The sequence below is a fragment of the Zonotrichia leucophrys genome, chromosome 3 (genome assembly GCF_028769735.1).
Source record: "Zonotrichia leucophrys gambelii isolate GWCS_2022_RI chromosome 3, RI_Zleu_2.0, whole genome shotgun sequence".
Taxonomy (NCBI): domain Eukaryota; kingdom Metazoa; phylum Chordata; class Aves; order Passeriformes; family Passerellidae; genus Zonotrichia; species Zonotrichia leucophrys.
The window spans coordinates 108,167,220-108,181,564 of record NC_088172.1 but is presented as its reverse complement, the minus strand read 5'-3'; the positions used below and the strand labels follow the sequence as shown (position 1 = coordinate 108,181,564).

Genomic DNA, 14,345 nt, shown 5'->3' with positions numbered 1-14,345 from the left:
CAGAGAGCACTTCATTAGACTTTTAAAATACAGCATGCAAATTTAGGGACTCTGCAAGGTTCCAGAGGTATAAACACTTTTTAATTACAGCTATACCACCCACTTTCCCCACAGTTAGTCAAGAGAACCAGTTTTCACTAAGGTCAACAGAATAAATAACCAGTTTCTGGCTCATGCTGCTTTTGCAAATGCTGAAATAAGGAAAAAAAAAATAAGTTATCACTTTTTAGCCTTTATATCTCTAACACACTATACTGATTTCACCTGAATTCATCCAAGGGGAAAAATAACAAAACCTTTTCCTCACTCTGAAATTAGTTAAACCGAAGCTGGAAGGACAATTAATGGAAAGAGACAAAGTTGGTCTTTCTGTGAAAAATGACAATTTTCCCCTGACTATGAGAACCCTAGCAACTTCCTAAAGCTAATTTTTAGTTTGCATTTTGCAATCAAAAAAAAAAAAAATTTGAGAAAGACAAGCCATACATTTTTCTAATCCTACTACACATTCAGGTTTTTAGTGCCAGAAAGCACAGGTCATACTTTCTCTTTCCAACACCGTTACAAGATGACAAGCAGGCCAACATTTCTTGCTCCTCATGATGATGACATTGTCATTTGCTGCTTTAAACCTCTCTGAAATACGTGCAATCCCAATGGGGCATAAGAGGCTGCAGACAGGGAGGGAAATGGGAGAACTCTACAATGAGACCCACACCATGGGCTTGCAGTCCCTGCTTAAGAGAAGCAGAAAATATATAATTTAGGAAAAATTCAGAAGCAGTAAACTTTGTTGTTTGTACAGCCCGTGTTTTGCTGTATGCTGTGGAAAAGCCAACAGTTTTTCAGCAGGGACAAGGCAGGTTTCCTACCAGATTTCCAAATTTTTTTTCTTGGTATTATTGGGTGCCAAGCCCTGCTCATCTTTGGACCTCTCAGAATTTATATACATATTTTCCTATCTCAAAATGTATAAGGGTAGCAGTTAGGGCTGCATTCTATACTGAAGGAAAACTTGCTACAAGTCTTGTCTGAGATCCCAGAACATTCAGCATCAGATCATGAGACAGAGCACAAGAGTCTCAGCTCTCAGCCCTCATTTCCTACTGAAAATGCTGGAGGGAAAGTAAAATTCACTAGTTCTTTTTTTTTTTTTTTTTTAATGCAGTCATTTTGTAGCCGGCCTATCAAATCTTTATGCTTTTGTTTGTATCAGGGACTATAAATGCTAAAAAAGCAGTGCATGATGCTGAAATATTAAATGCTTCAACTAATTTCAGGACACAAAGAATCTTCTTTTATCTGGGCTGCAAACCAGTGGGGCAGGGATACAGTAGTTAAACAAACCATGGCAGTCCACAGTCTGAGTAAGAATGCTGCAGTTACAGAACTCATTACCACACGCCTACTTAGCAGACCGAATAACGTGCTAATCTGGAGTTACTATTTGTCATACTTAAGAAAAAGCAAAGAATAGCTGGGCAAACAGTCAACTTCCAACCAAAGCGAAAGTAAAGCGCTGCCAAGAGACACTGGAGCTTATCTTGCCCCTATTGAAATGAATGGAAGTTCGGGCAAAACCTGCTCTAGCATTAAGTTTACTTAAGTTCACATATTTTGGCTCGATACACACTTTCATGAGTGAATAAAAAACTTGAGGAAGGTAGATGTTGGAAACAAGAATATTGGCAATTCTTTCACTATAGTAATAATTGCTGACATTGCTGTAGTCGCCCTGGCTAAAAATATCAAATACAACAACAAACCCAGTGAACCCATTCATTTATTCCTGTTTCACAAAGGCTATTTACATACACAGAGAGGCTCAAAATAAATTCTGTATTCATCATATTTTGCAGCACATTCCAGCTCAGCAAACTGGCATCGAAACTATTTATTTAGGGAACATCATCCAGGTTAGAATCTTTCATATCTGATAATTATTTTTCATCTTTAGCACTCAGTACTTACAACAGGAGCATACTGGGCCTGTGTTTTAGAAATGTGATGGTAAACAAACTCAGTGCTCTTTAAAACATTACCTTTTTGTCCAAAAGCAGTCTAATTATGGCTGTATTCATAACACAGTTAAAAGTGAAAAAGCTAAAAGACAATATAAATTGCAGCAAGCACAGCCCTACTAATGAAAATTCAATATTATAAAGTGGATCTGAAGGTGTTTGTTAAGATACAACTTGCAGCGCAAGCACATTTTTTCACCAACCTCCTACAATTCTCTAAGATCTTAAAATATGACCCATTTTGCAACCAGTGCTAAAATTCCGAGAAGTTCTGAAATAAAACCCGAGGAAAGCCGAGCAGCAGGGTTGCTCTCCATTCCAGCCAAATCTAAGCCAACGTTCCAGATTATATATATCATAACATGAATGACTTCTTCTGAAAAATCCCATCCAGCTTTTATGTAGGTCCATAAACATTACTGGTGCTTTTATTAATTTGTCCATAACCATTTAAATAAAATTCTAGAACTCTGAGCTGTGATCTGTTCCAGACTGTAGCATGTTCCTGTTAAATGTGTAAATGTTCAGCAGAAAGATATTTTTGCACGGAGACTGAAAATCAGCTGTGCCAGATACCTGAAACTTTGTTAGGGCACTCAGTGGAAAATTTTATTTTGACATTATAAATAACTCTGGACTATTTTAAGTGACCTTAAACTGGTAGCTTCCAATGACTTATTTTAGTTTATCCTAATTAACTTTTTATTTTATTTTAGTAGGAAGAGAGGTGACTGTAAAATTTTTAGTGCGACTAATTAAAACTGGAAAGGTATCTTCTTGTTTGAAATGAAATAAATCACGATTGTCAGGCTTATATAGCATTTGGATATAAAACAACTCTTTGCCTTCTTTCTAGCGTCGTTGGAATAGCTCTTTGGGAATGTATTAGAGCCAGCTAAAGAAGGGAGGAAGGAAGCCAAAAGAATCTATGGACATAAATATTTTGCCAAAATAAGTATGAAAAAAATTATTTTCTGTATCACAAACGCAGCAACCCAGGGCTTCTGCATATATACTAATCCGTGTAGGTGATGAGTAATTGTGCCTTGGAAACACTTGTGGCCACTTCTGGGGAACAGCAGATCCCTGTGGTTGCCGGAAGTAGCAGGGCGAGCTCAGGAGGGGTTTGCAGCGTTACCCACATGGATCGCCTCTTCTCAACAGGACAGAAAACTTCCAGAGCCCTTCCAACCTTGGGCCGGGAAAAGAAAAGGAAAGAAAAAAAAAAAAAAAAAAACCCAACAAAAAACAAAAACAAAAACAAAAAAACCAACGGTGGAGGAAATGAACGAGCGGAGGGCACAGCTCCCTGCGAGGCAGTGGGTCGGGGTGCCGCGGCCAGCGTGGGAAAGCCGCGGAAGGAGGGAGGCAGGATGGATGCATGGATGGATGCATGGATGAATGGATGGGGGTACGGCTGCGGAGCGGGGCTGGGGGGGCGCGGAGCCGCAGCCGCGGTGCGCGGAGCGAGAGCTCTCCCCTGTGACCGATCGGCGGAGCTTGCGGGCTGTTCTCTGCTCCGGAGCCGAGCGGGGCAGGAGCCGCCGCCGCCGCCGCCTCTGCACGCACCTTCCCCGGGCACAGCCGGGGTTTGCCCCGGACGGAGGGACAAAAATTGGGGGTAGCGGGGCAGGAAGGCGCGGGGGCAGCGGTGCCGCCCGGCAGGAGGAGGCGCGGAGGCTCCGCGGGTGCAGAAACAGCCCCCGAGGTGCCCCCGGCCCCGGCAGCCGCACACGGGCACCCCGAGCCCGGAACGCGGGGCTGCTCCGCCGGGGCTGCTCTGCCGGGGCTGCTCTGCCCGGTTTTGCCGCAGGGTCCGGGAAAACAAACCCGGCTGGGTCGGGGCGCTCGGAACGGCTCCTGGAAGGGCCACGTCCCCGCACCCCCAGCGCAGACAGACACACACAGCGCCCCGAGTCACACACAGGCGGCGAGCAAGGAGCACACACGCAGCGCCGACTTTTTACAAGAAGGTGGAAGTAGCAAGTCGGAGTAAAGCCTTAGAAATTAGAGGGCGGGTTGTGATAGGCTGTTATCTGCGCGGGGAGGCGGTGACACTTTCATACCATTGGGTATGTAAATGGTTTTTAGTAAGATCTGCCCTTTTTTTCTTTTTTTTTTTTTTTAAGGGAGAAAACAAACCAGACTCCCTTTACCTTAATAGTCTGAAGGGGGTTTTATAGCTTTCATTCATTCAAGGAAATGGTTTAGGCTTTAGACTACCGGAGACTTAGCAAAAAACTCTTTGGCACCAGATTATTCTTACTTTTTTTCTTTTTTTTTTTTTTCTTCTTGTTTTTTTTTTTTTTTTGCAAACAAGATTTTTCATTACTTTTTTTTTTTTTAATTTAAGCAAACAATCCCAAAAGTGTTAATGGAAAAAACCCGGAGAGAAGTGGAGATCGGAGACCGTCTCCTGCTCCCCCCCTTCCCCGTCCCTCTCCCCGTGGGTGAGAGTTTCTCCTCCTGGGGGAGATGCACATTGGTTTATTTATTTTGAAGGCTGCAAAAGTCTGAGGACTGAAGCACCACGTGCTGCTGACTCTCATCAGCATAATGATCGCCTTAGCCAGAGAGTCCTGTATATATAAACCACAAAAACCTAATCATTAGAAATCCCAGCCTCCAAAAACCACATTCAGGACAAAAAAACTGTGGCGTGGGTTTGTTATTTTTTTTCCGGCTCCTTCATCTTCCCCGACCTCAACTTCTTGGGACCCAAAAGAAGTTTGTAACTTTTGGTTGCTTTTTTTCATAATTATTATTTTTAACCCGATTTTCCAGAAAGAAAAATAACTCAAAGAAAGCGACATTTTAATGATTTTTTTTTTTTTTTTGCTGCTGTTGTTCATCAAGGGCGGAAAAAAAAAAAAAGCAGCAAGATTTTTGTTCGCCTATTCAACTCAACGGACTTGGATCCAGCAGCGACTTCATGTGAAGGACCGGGCTGCACCGAGGCTGCCTTTTCCTAGAATTTGCTTGGTCATATTTTAGAAATCAGCCTAAGGAGGGGTGTTTTATTGTTGTGTTGATTGTTTTTTTTTTCCTCAGCTATGATCCCCGCTTCTTTTTCCCTGAGAATCCGAAAGTTCAACTTTTTTTAAGTCCTGATCCTCCGAAAGGAACAAGCTAAAAAGTCTCTTTTAATTATCAGCCCTGTGACTTTCCTCTTCACCCCGACAACCCCAGTAATTTTGTTTCCCCGCCGAAATCGCTTCGGGAGCGCCTTTTTTTTCTGGAGGGGGGGAGCCACTTTTCTCAAGCCCCTACCCGAGCTCCCGCTTCCTGAAGCCAAAGGCAATAAGCGGGGGAACCCAGCGGCTCCTCGCCTCTGTCCCGGCGGAGCTTTTTGTTTGCTCCTTGTTTTTTTTCTTTCTTTTTTTTTTTTTTTTTTTTTTCTGCGTGTGTGTCCGGAGGAGGAAGATTTCTTCGGAGGCAACCGGGACGTTCCCCTGAACCCCCCCTCTCCTCTCCGCTCCTCTCCGGGGCTGAGTTACGCTACGATTCTGGCGGCCACCAGCAGCAGCAGCCCAGGAAGCTGAACCAGCAGCGAGTTCTACTTCTCCCAAGACAATTTTTGGAAAATCCGAAAAGGAAAAGAAGACGTGGAGGGAGGGGAAGAAAAAAGAGAAGAAACTCGAGCACTTGAGGGAAGAAGCGGTGGCTAGAAGGAGGGAAAAGAGCAGAGAGACTGTGCGAGAAGGAAGGAAGGAAGGAGGAGGAGAAGCGGCAGCGCTTTGCAGCTGGGCAGAAGCCGGGACCATGCAGTTTCCAGCCGGGCTGTGCTGAGAGGGGCAGCCCCGGACCCGCCGCCAGCCTCTGCCTCCTCCTCGCTGCTCCAGGCTGCAGGCGCCCCCAGACTGGCATCACCCCTCGCCCCGTCCATCTTTCTTTAAAAAAAAAAAAAAAAAAAAAACCAAAACCCAAACAAAACAAACCAAAAACAGACTGCGATTTTTTTTTCTTCGTGCGTTTAATCCGCTCCTATTTTTTTTTTCTGTTTTTTGTCTGGTTTGCTTTTTTGCCCCTTATCCTCACCCCTCCACTTTTTCATTCACCCCTTTTTTCGCTAGATATATATTTTTTTTTACAACCCCCACCCCCCACTACACGCCTCCTCTACCAGCGATCCCCCTACCGCTCCCCCCCCCCGCCCCCCAATTCGCTAACTTGTGGCTGTTGTGATGCGTATTCCCGTAGATCCCAGCACCAGCCGGAGGTTCAGCCCCCCCTCCAGCAGCCTGCAGCCCGGCAAGATGAGCGAGGTCAGCCCGGTGGTGGTAGCCCAGCAGCAGCAGCAGCAGCAGCAGCAACAGGACGCGGCGGCCGCCGTGCCCCGGCTGCGCCCCCACGATAACCGCACCATGGTGGAGATCATCGCTGACCACCCCGCCGAGCTGGTCCGTACCGACAGCCCCAACTTCCTCTGCTCCGTGCTGCCCTCGCACTGGCGCTGCAACAAGACCCTCCCGGTGGCGTTCAAGGTGAGACACCCCCCTCCCGCCGCCGCCGCGGCCCGGGATGCTCCCCCCGCGCCCCCTGCCCTTCCTTCCGCTGGCGGGGGCTTCTGTGCCCCCACTCCCCGGCCGCAGTGTCTCCGGTGATCCCCGTCCTGCAGGAGCGTCTGTGCCCCGCGGCCCGCAAGGATTTCTCTCGATGTGTCCCGCAGTTCCATCCCCCTAGCCCGGTCCTTCAGTGCCTTCTGTGCCCCACCGGCCCGCAGGGACTTCTGTGTCCCCCCTGCCCCCGCGATGTCTCCGGTGGTCCCCGGGATGCAGTGCCCCCCCTGACGCCCCCAGCCCCGCAATGCCTCCCCTGCACCCCCATCCTGCAACGCCTTCTGTGCTCCCGCAGCCCGGGGGGCTTCTGTGACCCCCAGTCCTGCAATGCCTCCTGTGTTCCCGCCCTCCCCTCCAAGTGTCCAAGTCCTGCAGTGCCTTCTGTATCCTGTCACCGTCCTGCTGTGCCTCCTGTGCCCCCGTGCCGCGGTGTCTCGGAGTGTAGCCCCCGCAGTGCCTCTTGCCCCCCTCTCCCGGTCCTGCAGTGGCCGCCGTGCCCCCGGCCCTGCCGCGCTTCCCGTGCCCGCCGTGCTCCAGCTCTGCCCCCTCTGCCACCCTCGCTGCGCCCCCGGTGCCCCCCATGCTCTGCCCGCAGCCCCGGAGCCATCCCGTTATCTCCATCCCCGCGGGGCGCTGCCGGCGTGTTCCCCCCGCAGCCCAGGAGTACCCTGTGTCCCCTTCGGCATCCCCACGGGAGACACCCCCTGCTCCCCACAGACTCTCCCCATGGGCTTTTTTTTGGAGAAATCTGCTTTCCCGCCCTGGGGAAGGAGGGATTCAGCCCTGGGCCGGAGCTCAGTGTGACACCCCTCCGCCTCGAGAAACCATCCCTGACCCACGGGGGTGCCCCTTCCTCCTCTCCGCTCCCGGGAGTGGGACTGGGGCATTTGGGGTGGCTCTGAGGCGTGCGGGGGGAGTGCGAGGGTCAGGCTGGAGAGGCAGAGTGGGATCGGGGCTTTGCCCCGGACAGAGATGGGGCTGGGAAAGGGGGACACAGAGCACCTGGAGGGGGGGACACGGGGCCCCTTCACTTCTCCTGGTGGACAACCGAGGAAGTGGCTGCCCAGAGAGGCTCTCCTTGGCAGGGTCGCACATTTCCATAATAAATCCCACCCCGCTCTGCACTGGGGATGCTGCTTTTAATTTTCTGTCTCCATCCCCACGGCGCGCTAATGAGAGGAAACGATTTTAGAAAAAAAACCTGTAATAATAACAACAATAATTGCGGGCTTTAAAGCAAGCCCTTTTCCTCCTCTAGCAATATTTCCAAGTGTTCCCCCTGGAGTTTTCCTTCTCGTGGCTTTTGGTAGGGAGGGGGCAATGGCTGGGGTGTCCCCAGGTGCCTTCCTGAGCAGGGCATGGGTCAGAGTGAGATGGGGTGGCCCTTCGAGGGTCTCAACATACCCACATTTTCCTGTGAAAAATAACACACCTGGAAATCCCCGAAAAGACAGAAAAGTTTGGAAACAGTCTCACGCAGTGCGTTCCAGAACATCGCCTTTTTCTTGTGTTTCCTGAGTGCCAGCCGTGTTATCACGGCCGTTTGTTTGGGAAGAAATAGTGAAAGTGGTTAAATGAGCCCGTGGTAAAGTGAGCAGTGATAACGATGGAGGTTTGCTTTGAAGATGTTGCGGGTGTGCGGGTGAGGATTGGCTAAAGTGCTCCTGTGTGTGGGAACAGCCTGGAGAGGCTGGAATTGCGGGAGGAAGCCTTTGCACAGGGCCTGCTTGTGCAGGACACGATGGTCAGACTGAGCAGAAATGGCAGAAAGTGGGGTGTCTTGCTTGGTGTAGCACTCAGATGCTCTCTACATGTGGATCACAGTGGTTCTGATTCAGAGGGGCTGTGGGGTAAGGAGGAGGAGCTTTCAGAGAATTGTGATTATAATTTAATTGAGCACTAGATTCAGTTGGTGTTATAGTTACTCTTTAAAGCAGAGATGCAGGAGCTGTTGCATTATCGTGCTCATGTTGCTGTTCTCATTTGAGGTGTCTGAGCCTTCTCCTACCTCACAGCAATTCAAAGGATGCGGTCGCATCTCATTAGAATAAGGGAAAGATCTAAACAAAATATTGAAGTATTTAGAATATTATTACAATAAGAATGCTTACATGTGATAAAAAGGTAGACAAAGGATCAGACTGTTCCCCAATCTTTTTGTGTTCATATATATGTATTTATATGTGTCTTACATGTGGGTCTTGTGTGCAGATCTGACCGATTTTCAGATGCATCAGAGGCACACGTTGCCCCTTGCACCAGGCTGCTGTGGGTGCAGCTGTGTTTTCATATGCAATATGTACTTTTTAAAATATGCCAAAATTATATATGCCCTTCTTTACCTGTTTATTAATTTGAAACTCACTTGAAATACTTCTGACCCTTAAAAAAAGTCTATTTTATTTTTCAAATGCAACTTGCATGCAGCTGCCCAGTAGTTTTAGACCAAAGGAGCTGCATGTGTCATACAGTGAAACACTTGGTTGTGTTACAGCAGAATGGGAATCAGCTCTGAAAGGGAAAAAAGAGAGAGATTTGAGCTATAGAAACCTCAGCTAAACAATAACTTGAAAATGAAATAGCTCACAGACAACACACTTTGTGGAGTTTTATTGGCAATAAATAATATGTTGATGATAATGTTTTGAGTGGTGTGTTAAGTGTGTCATAATTCTCTCGCAGCGATCTCAAGCAAAAAACGTACGCTGGATATAGCACTGTTTTAATTTAAAAAAACAGATATAAATCATATGCAGGAGAGGAAGTCTGTTATAAACAGTGCTGGGTTTGATTATAATTTTTTGAAATAGTGTTGGCTTACCATTAGGTTTGAATTTTATGTATTAATATTTGCACACACTGGGGAGGGAGTCCCTGTCGTGTGCTCACTAAGGAGGTTGTTAATGCAGACTGGTTCTGTGGGGAAGAGTATTTGATGAGTACTTGTTAATACAGCTCTAGCTGTTAGTATTCCAGAATAAAATAAATGGATATTGTTCACCCAGGTCCACATCGTATTCACTTCTTAATCTCAGTAGCCAGCAATACTTTATTTGAGCGAGTCATCAGAATTTGGCCCATCTGTGGAAGTTTTTACTGCAAGTCATAAAAACCCAGATTGCCACGTTAGAGGTTAGAAGTGACTTCTGTATGATGCTAGTAGCAGCAGAGAGTCTTAGTGGACGTAAAGGCTGGGGAAAAAATGGGTTGTGGAGTCTAAAACATCTCCCCAGTAGCACCACAGTAGTTCAGGGTCTGTCAGCATTTCCCTCCAAACCCCAATTTTCGGAGTTTATAACTCAGCTGTTTTAAATAGCTTCAAGCTGAAACCTGCTGTATAAATTTTCAGCCCAGATGTAGATTTGAAACAAAAAGTAGCACGAATCAGTTATTCTGTTTTAAGTTACAGGACACTGAAATGTTTTTAATAGTATCAGATGCTCTTTTGGCAATGTCTGGGAAAAGCATTCTCAATACAGAAGATTTTACATTCAGAGGCTGTTTGAATTCAGTGTTTTGCAAGAAAGCTTTTGAAGTGGCAGATATCAATGTTTGAGAGGAACTAGTTAGCATGTACACTAATGTTGGCCATTTTTTTTTCAGACAAGCATTTTACTCTGCAGAAAGTCTGAGTACCTGCTGTTGTATAGGAGTTTTGCTTTGTGCTTATAACTTCCGTCTTCAGGCTACATACTTTGGCCAGTTCAAATCCCGCTGGACCGAAACTGGGCAAACAGGTTGCCTAACCAGAATTGTCTTATGCAAAAAACACATAGTTATTTTCAACTCATAAGAATTGCTTTAGTTTTATTTTGGGGATTCATGTACTTTTCTGAGCTCTAGTTGAAAGGAAAAGAGAAAAAAAAAAAAGAGCAAAATCTACTTTTAATCATCAAAATGTCTAGGGAGCTTACTATGGAAAATAAAGATTTTGAAATAGTAGAGAGATTGAGTTTTAAAGGATAGGTAAGGAATGTGCACTGTGGCTACTTCTAGTCTTTCGTTTTTAACACAATCCTTACTCATTTCACAGTGCATTTACAATCCTCTTTCTAAGAATATGTAATTAATTTTGTATTGATACGTGGCATAAAATTGCCAAATCAGGGTGTATGCTAATAGTCGTTCAGTTTGTACAATTACTTTTGAAAACTCTCAGAATGATGGGTGCTTCTCTAGGTTTCAGACTTGTTTTGTGGATCTTTTTTCTACCTACCTGTGCAATAGTCTTAGGCTGTTTTGTGGTAAGAAAGTATCAAAGTAAGAAAAAAATAAGCCTTTTACTCCTGCTGCGTGGCAGGGAGCTTCCCATGTTACAGGGCTTTATTTTAGGAGCCAAAGTTTTTATTTTCATCTCTGACTTCTGTTTGTCTTACCCTTTGGTCCTCTCTGAAGGAGATGAACAGTGATGCTGCATCCAAGGCTTCTCAGGAACGATGCAGCTCTTGATCAGCTGCGATCGCTCGGTGACAGCAGCGGCACGTGCAGCTCTGGGCTGATGGCTAAGCTGACAAATTGAACTGACACCGAGTGGAAAGGGCAGGAAGGAAAGCTCTGAAAAGCAACAGAGGACAGAGGGGAGCCTTTTAAGGGATTTTGCTCCCTCCTGCCAGGTGTTATAAACTGTACCTGGGTTTGGGACCGAGAGGGGGCTATGATGGCACTCCCTGTCCATGCTCTGTGGGTACCTGGGGAGAAAGAGGTGAGGCTTCAGGCACCTCCCTCCCTCTTCCCAGGCCCCTGGCAGCCTTGTGCTTCCTGCTGCACTCTCAGGTGCTTTGCATTTCTGTAGTTAATGTGATTTTTTGTTGTTGTTTTGTGAGGTATAAAAGGCGTAGGGTGCAACTCCCTGGGATGCTGATGGGCATGACAAGACAGTCCAGAGATAACGCGACCTGCTGCAGATTGGGAAGGGAGTGGTTTATAAGTAGTCTCAAGCTCCATGTTTCACAGTTTAAGCCAGTATCCATTTGTTAATGGTTAGAGTCAGCTCTGTAATCTGTTCACCAGATTATTATTTGTTATTTGATTATTATTTATTATTCCTTACACCTGGCTTTGAAGCTGTTAGACCTAGTTGCTGCCAGACCCCATCTTAGCCACGATGGTGGTTCCTTTGTTTTTCTGTTCAGGGACTTTCATAGGACTTGAAAGTAAAATCTTTTTTGATACACGAATACCTCACAGTAGTTTGTGGCGAATTTTAGTTTTTAGTTTTGGGTGGTATTAACTGCTATTTTATGCAAAAATAGAAAAGCAGGTAAATTCTTTTCAAACAGGGTTTAAGCTTCACTTGCTTCTTTCTCTTCAATATTTCTTTTAAATAAAATAAGCTATAGTTTTCAGTAATATGGCCTATTTATATATTATTGTAATTCCTCTTTATTGTTTTACAGAAACATTGTACAGTTCACTGGACCACATAATGCTCTCCCTACATATCCAGAACTCCTCATTCTTTCCGCTGAATTAATATCACCTGCAACCTGCAATTATTAGTTTCAGCCGTGATCATTTATGGAAAAGACATTTCAGGAAGGCTATGTGATAAAATGTAATGTATATTACAGGAGACAGAATAAATTACTCTGAATAATATAAAAACTCATATCTCACCATGTGAAATGGTAATAACTACAAGCGGGGACACTTCGTAGCTTAAGATATTTTTTCAAGTTCTGGCTCAGCTGTGCAATGTTTCTGAATTTCTTCTTGTTATAAATTTATTTTCAGCATCAGAATTAGCCAGCAGGGGAAGATCAGGTTATTTTATTAATACTTTTGTGGACATTTTTTCCCTGTGTGTATATTTTCTTCCTAGTAACTTAGCATTCCTTTGTAACTTTTTTTTTGCTTTAAGAAGCCACAGAGCACTAACACTGTAGGTATTCCTGATGTTTTCAAATCAGAAGCTGTCTGTTTCATGACATTTATTTAATCAGATGTTGGAGCACTGCACAACCACTGAAGCATGAAAGGGAGACTATCAGGTAGCTGGAACGCAAGGAGAAATGAAATACTTTGATATCTTCTGTTCACCCATCCTGGAATTTGAGGGAGGTATCAGCACTAACCACATGCAACTCTTGCAAGCACTATGAAAATTTACATGCCTGCAAGGAAATACAGCTTTCTTTTATATAGCACATGAAGAGTTTGAATTCCAGCCATAAAGTGCTCCATTGTGGAGCGTGTTGGGCGTAGAGCTTTGCCTGCTGGGCCCCGAGTGCCACTCCTGGGATAGGTGGATGCATGGATCCCTCTGGCTTGAAGTCTGAGGAGCTCAGAGGTCAGGGTGATGGGTGGAACCAGAACAGAACTGAATCTAGGTGACAAGACTGCTAATACTAATTTCTAGCTTTCCATTTTAAATGCTCTCTTTAAATGCTTTCCCGTGCATTATTCACAGATACAAGCCTTGCCTCGTGTTCTCACACTGCTCCCTGCTTGCTAAGAACAAAGTTGTCGTTCAGCAAGCATTAAAGCGTGCACTCAACACGAGGATGTTGAGCGTTTCTGAAGAAATGCAACAGTGAAGAAGCTCTGAGAAACGGAGACAACACACGACGTCTCTGTGTTTGATGTGGCACTTTGTTCTGTGCACAGCTCCTCACCACAGAGCTTCTTCCCGAGCGTGGCAGCCTGCAGAGCGGGGAGGGGAGCACACACCTCCAAAGTGTGGCTTCACCAGCCGTGATTGTCTCCCTGTTGTTGCAGGTGGTGGCCTTAGGAGAAGTGCCTGATGGGACGGTGGTGACTGTCATGGCTGGAAACGATGAGAACTACTCTGCAGAGCTGCGAAACGCTTCTGCCGTGATGAAGAACCAGGTGGCCAGATTTAATGACTTACGATTTGTGGGCAGAAGTGGAAGAGGTAGGCTGCTGCCTTTTACGTGTTGGTAATGGTGTGAAAATGGTGCCAAGATGTCAAACTTCACGATGAAATATTGATTAACCTACAAATCCATCGTTCATAGAATCACAGGAAAAAATGGTTTGTAAGGGACCTTAAAGCTCAACTCCTTGCCATAAGCAGAGACACCTTCCACTAGGCCACGTTTTTCAAATTATCAGTCTTTTCTTTTTTGTAATGATGTACACATTTTATTGTCAAATTTCAGCAGTTGCACAAAGCAGGTCAGGAGTCTCTGTAGCTTTTTATCAGACAGGTTTTGAAAAACAATTCAGGGTGTACCTGCTTCCCTGTTTGAATCACACAGGAAGGATGGAAGGAAAAGGGAATATCTGTGATCCAGGTTATGCAGAGTCAGGGAGTGTATTTTGGGCCATGGCAGTGAGAGGTGGAGAATTCCCTTTAGCAGCAGAGCCACTTCTGAAGTTGTTGTAGAAGACCTGTAATTAGGGGGATTTTGCATATCACATGTTCTATGGGTTGTATTCTTTAGGGACTTAAATCTTTCAAGCCTTAGCAGCTGTTGGTAGAAAACTTGCTAGTGGCTTTTCTGCCCTTTAAACCAAACTGTTGATAACCTGTGAAAATCACCCCCACTTTTCTTTTGAGTAAGCTAGTTGACTTTTTATGAATTGCTGGTAAGCTTGGGCATGAACTAAATTCAACCTTCAACCTTTACTTTAAATGACAGGGTAACTTTCAATTTTTTTTCTTTTTTTCTTTTTTTAAGATGTAGAGTGCTGTCATTGTCTTCCAGCTCTTTAGGAGATTCCTATAATCTGAAAACTGCACTGCACTTATAGAAAGCTGTTGTAATCATTGCAAATTTGTGAAAATTCCTCTTTAAGGGTT

General features: G+C 45.4%; 1 protein-coding gene across 6 annotated transcripts in view; it reads left to right on the top strand.

Annotated features, from left to right (window-relative positions):
• The first annotated feature begins 6,190 nt into the window (after positions 1-6,190).
• The window catches only part of RUNX2 (RUNX family transcription factor 2), a 157,609-nt gene continuing 149,454 nt past the window's right edge, over positions 6,191-14,345 (top strand). For all 6 annotated transcript variants that reach the window (XM_064709901.1, XM_064709900.1, XM_064709899.1 and 3 more), the window contains exons 1-2: positions 6,191-6,505; positions 13,298-13,454. In XM_064709901.1, the coding sequence (XP_064565971.1) occupies positions 6,206-6,505; positions 13,298-13,454 (457 nt within the window). In that variant the 5' untranslated portion in view covers positions 6,191-6,205. The remainder of the gene's footprint in view (positions 6,506-13,297; positions 13,455-14,345) is intronic.